At 44.3% G+C, this 10,000-nt stretch overlaps 3 protein-coding genes across 8 annotated transcripts in view; 1 reads left to right on the top strand and 2 right to left on the bottom strand.

The window, feature by feature from the left end:
* Positions 1-1,636: 1,636 nt before the first annotated feature.
* On the bottom strand, positions 1,637-4,146 carry kctd7 (potassium channel tetramerization domain containing 7). 2 transcript variants are annotated; one of them, XM_019873715.1, is made up of 4 exons: positions 3,625-4,139; positions 2,716-2,885; positions 2,478-2,656; positions 1,637-2,375 (listed from the first exon to the last, which is right to left on the bottom strand). In XM_019873715.1, exons 1-4 carry the CDS (start codon positions 3,937-3,939, stop codon positions 1,999-2,001), a joined length of 1,041 nt encoding a protein of 346 aa, XP_019729274.1. In that variant the 5' UTR covers positions 3,940-4,139; the 3' UTR covers positions 1,637-1,998. The 2 variants fall into 2 exon arrangements, with proteins under 2 accessions (XP_019729274.1, XP_019729285.1); XM_019873726.1 differs by having other exon boundaries at positions 2,086-2,394; positions 3,625-4,146.
* Positions 4,147-4,250: 104 nt separating this feature from the next.
* Positions 4,251-8,636, top strand: LOC109518098 (uncharacterized). Of its 5 annotated transcripts, none has more exons than XM_019873738.1 (11): positions 4,251-4,367; positions 5,428-5,616; positions 6,619-6,724; positions 7,229-7,271; positions 7,366-7,409; positions 7,522-7,555; positions 7,647-7,663; positions 7,767-7,818; positions 7,972-8,027; positions 8,109-8,168; positions 8,246-8,636. In XM_019873738.1, exons 2-11 carry the CDS (start codon positions 5,518-5,520, stop codon positions 8,497-8,499), a joined length of 765 nt encoding a protein of 254 aa, XP_019729297.1. In that variant the 5' UTR covers positions 4,251-4,367; positions 5,428-5,517; the 3' UTR covers positions 8,500-8,636. The 5 variants fall into 5 exon arrangements, with proteins under 5 accessions (XP_019729297.1, XP_019729321.1, XP_019729313.1 ...); XM_019873762.1 differs by having other exon boundaries at positions 4,251-5,616; positions 8,246-8,305; positions 8,376-8,636; XM_019873754.1 differs by having other exon boundaries at positions 4,251-5,565; positions 6,620-6,724.
* Positions 8,637-9,191: 555 nt separating this feature from the next.
* Positions 9,192-10,000, bottom strand: part of LOC109516795 (phosphoglycerate kinase 1-like) — a 2,270-nt gene continuing 1,461 nt past the window's right edge. Inside the window, exons 3-4 of the mRNA XM_019871584.1 lie at positions 9,860-9,958; positions 9,192-9,735 (exon numbers count right to left, since the gene is read on the bottom strand). Of these exons, the coding sequence (XP_019727143.1) occupies positions 9,695-9,735; positions 9,860-9,958 (140 nt within the window). The 3' untranslated portion in view covers positions 9,192-9,694. The remainder of the gene's footprint in view (positions 9,736-9,859; positions 9,959-10,000) is intronic.

Here is a 10,000-nt window from a genome sequence, read left to right as displayed (position 1 = left end):
AGCAGCACCGGCAGGACCGGCGACCATGGCCCTCCTCCCGGGTGGGCGACAGACACTCTGAATGTCAGGGGAGAGGGAAAGGCAAAGAATAGCGGGCAAAGGTAAATGCGAGGAAAGTGAGAGATGTGCGCGGCGCTTTAAAAAAAAGCAGGCCTACCCGTTCTACTTTTGCCACCTGTTTGTGACCGTACAGTCAAAAAGTTGCTTGTGGCAAAAGAAAAAAATAATAATTAAAAAAAAGGGAAATGAAAGGAAATTTAAAAACCATTTTCAAAATTTGAAGCAACGTGAATCTGAAAAGATTGGTCTCCATTTGTATTCGGTCTAGGTCCGAATTATTTTATTTTATTTTTTCCAGACAAATGCCGATTCTGATACTTGAAGGATAAAATTCCCACAAGTGAATAATAGGCGGATGAATTAGAAAATATATCATGAATAAAAGACGTTTTTTCTGTGTCCTTTCATGCTTATAACAACAAGTGAATAATAGGCGGATGAATTAGAAAATATACCATGAATAAAAGACGTTTTTTTTTTGTCTTCATGTCCCTTCATGCTTATAACGATAAAAATTAGAAACCAAACATTGGACTGCTTTACAATACTTTGTCTTATTGTATTTGTTTAAATTTACAACGGAGAGAAATTGATAAAAAAAATTGTGGATTTTTTTTCTTTTTTTCTTATGTTGTAACGTGTTAATCTGTAAAAAAAAAAAATAGTATATTACAAGAAAAAATTGAATTGGTCCAAATTCACCTGTTATGCAGCAGTTTGTTCAAGAACGCGAGTGAGCAAAAAAAAAAAAAGTAAGTAGGTACTATTTTACTGGTAAAAAGTGAACATTTTTGGTTGGTTTTTTTTTTTGTGTGTGTCTGAAACGGATTAATGGAATTTCCATTCATTTCAAAAGAAATTTTTGATTTGCTGTGTGCAAATAAAAACACGGCCATTTTAAGCACAACAAGGGATTCTTATATATATATTATACATATATATTTACTTCAATTGGTGTCTGTCATAAAATAGTACAATAAATACAAAGCAAAGAAAAAAAAAACGACAGCTTCCTAGAAGCCAACAGATTTTTTTTCTGATGATCCATTATAGAAACAACACGACGTCGTGCTATGAAGACAACCAAAACAAAAGTGGGACTTTCTATACTGTCTAGCAGTGAGGTACAAAAGATATACTTTGGGGGGTCGGGGTGGGAGTGGAATGGCGAGCGGAATGCTTGAAATAAGATCATCGACGGAAATCGCAATAGCAGGGATGGGCACAGCAATCCCAACAACGTGAAATCCATCGTTGATTCATCGAGTCTGCAATGGATCAAGGCGAGTTTGCCGTCGAAAGCGGGGCACACTGCCGTGTTGATATATCCAAGCGGGAAACGGCGCAGAAACAGGAGTTCAGCACATTCACACTCCCCGGGGGGAAGGCGTGTGTAATGCTACAATGAATGAAGAAAACAATGTCGTCACATGCCCGTCCGTGTCACGGGACGGGGGGGATTGCGGAACGGACGAGTAGGGACCTTCCTGGGGGACGACGCTGAGACTCAAACTGAAAAATGATTCAAGAAAATCAAAATTCCCCTCAGGCTCAAAGCTAATGTTGTCTTTATACAGGAAGGAATAATAATAATCCCCCCCCCCCGCCACAAATTATACATCCAAATGGAATTACAGCATCTTGGTTTTGTCAATCTCACAGAAATGGGCCCCTTTTGAGCGGGTGGCGCGCTCTCATGCAAACAAGCCCACGCTCGTCCCCCTCGACCGCGGGGCCAACGCTGAGTACGGCTTGGATGGCAAGGGAGCAAAAATGCTCTGGTCGTGTGTGTACCGTGACTTTTGCGGCTTTCAGCCATGTTAAAGTAGGGACTCTTTCGAGTCCCATCGGCACGCGGTAAAACGTTAGCGGCCGTGAGCGGAAAAGACGCGAGGGCTCCCAAAAGGGGCCCGGAAACGGGGAGGTTGGGCCCGCCTTTCACCACCAGGTGATCTTGAACTCGTAGATGGGCCTCTTGCAGTAGTAGTGGTTGATGAGGTGCTTGTCGCACACGCCGATGCACTGCTGCTCGGCGGCGATGCCGCGGCGCGCCAGGTCGCCCACGATGCAGTGCAGCAGGTCGTAGACGTCGGCCACCGCCTCCCAGGGCCCGAAGGAAACGTCCACGTCGCAGTGGTGCTCAAAGAGCTTGGCCTCGCCCTCGGCGCGCTCCGAACGCAGCGAGTTGAAGAGCGGACGCTCGTACGGCGTGATGGGCATCTCCTCCTTGTAGACGCACACCTTCAGCTTGGCGAAGCGCGCCTTCTTCTGCGTGGCGCGCAGCTTGGCGATCTCCACGATGCGCTCCAGATTGTCTGCCGGCACACAACGCTCCTTCAACTCAATTGCTTTGGGTTGTTGCGGGGGGGTTAAACGGAGACAAAAGTAGTCATGTCAAAGAGCCCGCCCCTGCTTACCTTTGTAGTAGGGCAGCAGGTCGAGAAAGGCCTGTCGCACTTTCTCTCCGGTGAGCGGCTGCGTGTCCTCCAGGCGCTCCAGCAGGGGTGCGATGGAGTAGTACTGCGCCTCGCGGTGCACCGCCCTGACGCGCTCGCGCTGGGGCAGCTCGCCCTCACGCAGGAAGTTCAGGATGTCCCTTCACGACAACGTGAAGCGTTGAAATGTGACGCGCACAATCGCATCAGCGCAACTCACCCAAAGTAGGCGCCGTCGCGGTCGATGAAGAAGCGTCCGTCGGCGTCGCGCGGGATCTGGTGGCGCCCGCTGAACATGGCGGCCAGCATGGTGTCGTCGTAGCGGCGCAGCGTGGACAGACGGGTGGTGAAGTGGGAGCCCCCCACGTTCAGAGAGATCACCTCGGGAAACTTTACAAGGGGGACAAAAAAGGGTTTAAAAATACATATATAAAATGTATTATTATTCATTACGCAACATGCACAACAAACTGACATCCCTACTAAATGTATTCAAGCGATTAACAGGATCTTAGCAGTAACTTGTGCAAGTACAGCCTTCAAAGGGGACTGCAACAGTTTGTAAATACAGATCATCTTTTCTGATCTGTGTCAACAAAGAACTGGTTTTTGGGTGTCTCTAAAACATGAGCCTGGGCGATTATCCTGCGGTGTGCAAAGTGTTGCGCGCACATACCGACTACGGACAGTCGTGCATAATCTAAACGTTTTCCATCACTTACATTCCAAGTCAGCAAAGGCCCATTTGTCCAATATTAAACTCGTCTGGGTTTGTAGTGTGCAGTACGTTTATGGTTTAAATGAGGAATATAGGCAATTCGAACCTATTTTTATGTCGATTAACCTTGTTAAGTGTGAATGTTAGGAGCAAGGCCCTTGCGGTCATATTAAATTAAACCTGACAGGGGGATTATTCTGCCGTGTTTAGGTCTGGATTCAGGATGAAGTGAATAGCTCGCCACGTGACCCAGCCTTGGCCAATCGCAACGCAGCGGTCCACCCACACGTTCCTTGCCAAACAATCCAATTTTGGCGCTTGGTTATGACGTCATATGCTAGCACTATTCAAGGACTGCTTGCAATTAAATAAAAACAAACTGTTTTGGGTAAACGTCGGACATCGGCCTACCTCCTGCTCCTGTCTGGCGTCCAGCGGGTAGCGTGACGGCTTGCCCCGGCAGACGTTCGCCGCTGCCGTCGCCGCCACGGCCGGGGAGGCTGGCTTCCGCGAGTCATCGTCGGCCATGGCATCGCTGGCTTTCTCGGCGTCACCCACGGCCGAGAAGACCACCATGACTTTGGGCAGCGGCAAGGTGCGCCGCTCCTGGATGAACCGTCTCACCCGAGTCGTCGCCGCTGGTAGCAGGGGGCTTCGGGACGGAGACTCTCGCTCTCCGCCGCCGACGCCCGAGCCGTTGGAGGTGCTCGCGCCATTCTGTTGCATGCGCGCGGAAAACCGCTGCCGAGCATCAACAAAACGGCGACTGATGACAAGTCAGCCAAGAGGCTTCACTAACACTCCGCTCCTTCATACGGTGCCCAATCGGTATCTTTCCACAAACGGGTCCCGTTTGTTTCAAGATATGTTAAGGCGCCGCTAGCTTGACAGGGGGGCGTGTATCCTTCGAACTGTTTTCGCTCCTACCTACTACGACGTCGGCAAAGAGCCTACGTCATGACGTCGAGAGCGTGGTAGAGTCGACGCAGAGATTCCTGGAATTATTATTTTTTGAATGCGTTTAAAGTACCACACTGGGTCGTGGTGTCTGTATTTTTACTCCAACTCCCAACAATATGCGAAAGTCTTTTGGGAAAAATTGTAGCTAACTCGAAAACGACACTGTTGTGTCACGTCATGACGTCACGTCGCGGGTACGACCACCTAATCCGTTTTTTTTAAATACAGCACAGTACTGCCTTATTTTCACACTTTACCAAAACAAGCGTCGCGACAATCGCTTTTATTGAAATGCTGATTCAACTACCAAGGAAACAATAGCTATATAAATGACACACACGCCCGCGCGCACACGTTACATAAAACGACACATGAGACAAATAAAATGACTTCACTAAACGACATGAGAACTTGAGCACTTTTGCCAAGATGTAAAACAACTACAAAATATGAAACAACTTGGCATTTTTCTCAACGATAGACAGATCAACCATTATTAAGCGAATTAAAATGTTTGTCTGAATGTAAAAAAAAAAAAAAAAGAGAAGAAGAAATTTTAAAAATGGGCTAACTAGCCTGTAAATTATCGTGTCGAAAGAGCATTTGAGTTACAGCTCAGACATTTCCAGAATAAATGTATAACAATTAATTTAAACTACCCCAGCAATTTAAGAATGGCTTTTTACTGTTACAACTTCTGGAAAAAAATGTCAACGTACTCAAGTGAAAATCTAGGTACCTTGCCAAAATATACTCGCTAGTAGTAGAGGATGGCATGACCTCAATTTCAAGTCGTATCCAGAAATTCGGCGTACAACTATTTTTGATTGACAGGCAGGTTTGTTTCCAGTGATGTACAATTGCACTGCTGTTTCAATACGAATTCAACTGAGGGTTATTTTCAAGGAGGGCTTGCCAAAAAATGAGAGTCGGCATCTCCAAAACGGGTCACGGTATAAACCTGACACACAATATTCACGGCTCTTCACTTGTTCTGCTATTTTGCCAAATGTGGGGCCTTACACAGAAAAGTGTGTCCATCTCCAAATCATCTATGAACTGAACTTACCACAAATGGGCGCAAATTATTTTGGAGGGAAAAAATGTAACCAAATATCAAATCAGTCACGTTTCAGTCAAGTTGAATTCATGGGTAGTGTGCTGATAACGACAAATTGGTGTGTTGACATTTTGACTTTCAATCATGATTTGACATGTCTTGTGTGTCCACCTGAAATCGCAAACACTTTTTAGGTCGCTTTGAGGTCTCTCGTGTGTCTTGAGGGTGTGACGGATGTGGCGAATTGTTGTAAAAAGGAAGCCAAAGCGCATGCTTCACCGCTCATGTCGACTCCAGCCGACGCAGGAAGGAGAGCCGCCGGACCTCGCAAGGTAACGCGGCGGCGACGCCTTGCCAATGCTGTTGTCATCATTTGGATTATGTTGAGCTGAGGAAGGATTTTAGATCGCTTTGTGCCTTGGATTGTATCGCCGTGTGGACGTGTCTTTGGCTTTTAACCTTTGAAGCAAAAACATAATGCGATGAAAACAAGAAGACACAAAAATACTTTACGGAGATTAAAAAGCACGATTGTGCTTCACTTCATTTCCTGTTACAGCAGTACAAATTATAAATCAAATGGAAACAAATGGAAGGATCTTTTTGCTTTACAGAGAAACGGAATATTGTACGAACAAAATTGGGCATGGTTGGGCTGTTGGAAAAATATTTGAATTCTTAATTGTTCTCAAGAAACGCCAATGAATGTTCAAAAGCCAGCATCGGATCCTAATATGATCACCTTCCATGATACATGGCGCACCTCAGGGATCTGCCAGGCTCCTTGCTTTTTCATATACTGTACTCCTAATTAGGATATTCCCACCTAAATGTCTTCAAATGAACAAAACTGACATTGTCGGAGAGGTTTGACCTGATGAACGTTACCAAACTCATTTGTGAGAATTGTCAACAAACGCTTTTGTTTTTATCATGAATTTTAAATGAATATCATTGTTTGAAAAAGAGAAAAAAACCCACATCATCTTTTAATTATGGCGATACTCTGGTTTTTATTTTAGCCAGTTTTGTTGTCTTTTGTCATGTACTATATTAAGTGGATTGATTTATTGCCTATTACACAAACGAGGCAGTCACAAAATCAACAGCTTCAATGATATTTAACAAATTACGCAAGTGCAATTTCACATCACTCTCAAACGCAACAGAAATTGTTCAATTAATAATCCAGAATGAGAATGCGCTTTTGCTTTAAGACGCGTGACCGCAAACTCTCCTCGCTTTGACCAACCACTTCCTGGAGCTGCAGATGTGTGACTTTCGCAGGAGAAAAAAAATGGAAAAAAAAAAAAAACCCAACAGAGACAACCCAACTGCAGATGCCGTTTTTGATGTGTTCTAAATTTGAATAAGTGCTGCTTTCAGATATGCTGGGAAATTCCATCGTGCAGTGTGCAATTGCGACGACTGCGTCGCTGGCCTCGCTCAGTTTGCTGGGCCTTCTGTGTCTGAGATGCAAGAGGAAGCCGAGTAAGTTCCCCCGAACTGGATTTTGTTTTGGTGGAATCGGGATTGCAAGTACATTCATTTCAATTCCATAATCAGTGCGTCAAACCGGTTTGACCAATATAGTCTTCAACGAATGACAATTCCACATCTTTGAACAGCATTTACGATCAGTGTCGTGCCACAAGGATCATTGCCGGGCCCCCCGGTTTTCCAGATCGGTCTCGGCGAAATACGAGAACGAGAACTAAAAATCAACTGCGCTCAAATCCATTTTTGAAACGGGACAACATTGAGATTGTTAGGCTGCTTTTACTTGAAATTTGAACTGCTGATGATTGTGCATCCTTCTTAATTAATTTCAAAATACTAATTGTCATTTTCATATTTAATTTCAAATTGTATTTCTCTTTTTCTTCTGATGGGCTACTGGCTTGAAATGAATTAGAGTTGGGCACATTTTCCTTTAAAAAAAAAAAAGTTTGTCTTTTTTTTTTGGGCAGTTTTAATGGATTTATTTTTCCACAGAAACCATCCACGAAGAAGCTCAAATATACAACCCGCACACATTGTGAGTATCAGCTTTTGTGACAATCATTCTAAAATCATATGTCGCATTTGGATTATGACATTTTTTTTGGGGGGGGGTGTGACATTTTTGACAGCCGGCGTGAGGGAAGCAGATTTGCTGTAACGCGATCCAAAACGGGTAAATCCTCCTGCAGCTAACATGTAGAAGATGCCTAACAGTTGTTGTATGAATTGACACATTTCATTTATTTTGGGCATATTCTAACATTTTTTGTTGTTTTATTCCTCAGTCATGAAAGCCAATCAAATGACCCCTTCCTCAAAGTATGCCTTTTTTTTTTCTCTCTCCATTCAATCGCAAGCAAAATGTCAAACTGCGAGCCCTACCTTAACAGTTGTCGTTTGTATTTTCTAGTGAGGGCGCATGTCCAGGTCAGTTTTGTACCATTTCTGACTATTCAATGTACGAGAGCTACGCTTTTGCAAGATGTCCACGGGCACCAATGTATCAAATGATACATCTTTACGCTCGCAGCTCTATACGCGATAGCGGCGTCACCACCCAGGATTTGGGAACATATTTATCTGTAAGTATTGATTTCTCATCAACATAATTGACCATTCCTCCTCAAATAGGGCCATCTGTTCATGAAAAAAAAAATTAAATGTGAACATAAGCATCTGTATACATTTAAAAAGGAGTGAATACTTTCATGGGTCCAAATGTTTTGTCTTTGCAGTGATCCGCTCCCCACCACAGTGTATGAAAACGAGCAGATGGCTTCGAGGATCAGAGGTGGGTGATCAAAAACGACAGAAATCAATTTGATGATCCCCTTGTGCGTGCCGGCGTCGGCTAAGACGATCTCGTCTTCAGATGCCGATCCCACCGAGGCTCACTACGCAAACTTGGCTGACGCGGCGCCGACAGACGACGGTAGGAGACGTCGCTTTCGTTTTGAGGCAAGCCAGGTCTCGCGCTTAACAAACGCGGCGTGTCGCCTCACCACACAGACGCCGACGACTATGAAAATTCGGAGTTCCTGGCGCAAAAGGCCCACCGGCCGGAGAACGGTAAGCAGAGAATGGCTGATGTGGCGCGGGCGTGCATTGATTTTCAAGTGCCCCGTTTCTTTTGGAGTAGATTTGTTGTACGTGAACGAACAAGGCTCCCTTTTCTCTCGAGTCGAGGTTGCCACCAGGTGTCTATCGTGAGAGGTCATCACCCGTGCCACCGCAAAGGATCAAATTTCACTTTGTTGGTCTGAAAATTATTTATTGACGATACATCATGCAGCTTTGTTCATCAATTGAGTCTTTACATTCTATTTAATTAATTGTCATGACTGTATGGTTTGTTTTTTTTGATAAGTTACAGTATCCTAGCACACCAAATAAAAATATGAAAGTTTGTTTCGTTTTTTTCGGGCAGACTGAAACAAATTAAGTCATTCGGTGCCAGCCATTTTCAAACCTACCACGTGATTTTATTATTTTGTTTTAAATACATAAAGACGTACCTGGTACTGATTGCCTGGATTCCTAAAAAAAAATGAAAAAAAATGTCCATGGCACTGAATGAGATCAGAGCATTTGAATTCATTTCATTGGGCAATGTTGATTAGCGATGTGCAGGTTTTGCGTTATGAGCAGGGCCTGACTGGTGTCAATCATCTGATATGAACCTTTTTAAAAATCTGCACAAAAATGTTTGACTGATTTCCCCCCCTTCACATTAACTCTTTACCACAGAAGACTAAGATAATATTAACCCCACACCAAAAAAAACAGATTTTTCTCCCATGTAAATTTCATTCGTCTTTTTTTTTTTTAATTGGGTGTGGAATAGTTTATCAGAATTTTAATTTGCCAATAACAGGATAGTCCCCCCCCCCTTCCCCCAGAAAAAAAAGAAAACTATGCCATTGCGCAAGCTGCAAAGGAACACAAGAGTAGCGCAATGGTTTTAGGGACATTTATTAACTTGAACTGGCGACCAGAACCGACCCGAGGTCAGAAGGTACACAAACGCCACATGAACCGTTCCTTGTGTATCAGTAGTGATGCCGTGAATACACACAAGTTAGCAGGGAATGACTGGAGGAGAGTAACACGCACTTTCTGAAGTCTGGAGTGATGTCAAGTTTTCATCACAGCAAAAAAAAAAATAAAAATACCCTCCACCTTAATAATCCATCTACTCTAGTAGTTGCCGAGTCGTGTCCCAATAAGGCACAAGTTCGACTCGTCACAGTTTTGATGTGCGATAAAGCCCGCTGGCTGTGTGCATCTTTTTTTTTTTGGGTTGTTTTTTCCTCTTTTTTTTTTTTTTTGCACAAGTTAACACCAGTCTGGTTTTAGTTGCTACTCACCTCTCAGCATACACACATTCACATGCTCTCTCTGTCTCACAAACACGCACGCGTGCGCTCACACACGTCAGCGGGTCGATGGGAAGGAAGTTTAGACGTTGCTCAGGGCGTCCACTCCGGGAAGCACTTTGCCTGGGGAAAAACATACCCGCACGAGAATTGATCAATTGCATTGGGAGGGCAAACAAACACATACATACATAAATGAATAAATACTCGGATCTGATTTACATGATGGTTTATGTCCTTCACTCACCTTCCAGCAGTTCCAGGCTGGCTCCGCCTCCTGTGCTGACGTGGCTGACCTTGTCCTCAGTGTTCCACTTGGCACAGCAGGTGGCAGTGTCGCCCCCACCTGGACATCAGAGAGACAATCGTGTTGTTTCAAAAAAAAAAA

Source organism: Hippocampus comes, unplaced genomic scaffold, assembly GCF_001891065.2.
Source record: "Hippocampus comes isolate QL1 unplaced genomic scaffold, H_comes_QL1_v1.1 scaffold33, whole genome shotgun sequence".
Classification (NCBI taxonomy): domain Eukaryota; kingdom Metazoa; phylum Chordata; class Actinopteri; order Syngnathiformes; family Syngnathidae; genus Hippocampus; species Hippocampus comes.
This window is presented reverse-complemented; position numbering and strand designations above follow the sequence as displayed.

What these genes read in the sequence shown, in the direction of transcription:
- kctd7 (XM_019873715.1), bottom strand. Translation starts at nt 3,939, where the DNA reads ATGCAACAGAATGGCGCGAGCACCTCCAACGGCTCGGGCGTCGGCGGC. An exon ending in CGCGACGGCGCCTACTTTGG is followed by an intron (nt 2,657 to 2,715) that starts GTGAGTTGCGCT and finishes GTTGTCGTGAAG; the next exon opens with GGACATCCTGAACTTCCTGC. An exon ending in CCTGCTGCCCTACTACAAAG is followed by an intron (nt 2,376 to 2,477) that starts GTAAGCAGGGGC and finishes GTGTGCCGGCAG; the next exon opens with ACAATCTGGAGCGCATCGTG.
- LOC109518098 (XM_019873738.1), top strand. Translation starts at nt 5,518, where the DNA reads ATGTCGACTCCAGCCGACGCAGGAAGGAGAGCCGCCGGACCTCGCAAG. An exon ending in TTGTCATCATTTGGATTATG is followed by an intron (nt 5,617 to 6,618) that starts TTGAGCTGAGGA and finishes GTGCTGCTTTCA; the next exon opens with GATATGCTGGGAAATTCCAT. An exon ending in GAGATGCAAGAGGAAGCCGA is followed by an intron (nt 6,725 to 7,228) that starts GTAAGTTCCCCC and finishes ATTTTTCCACAG; the next exon opens with AAACCATCCACGAAGAAGCT.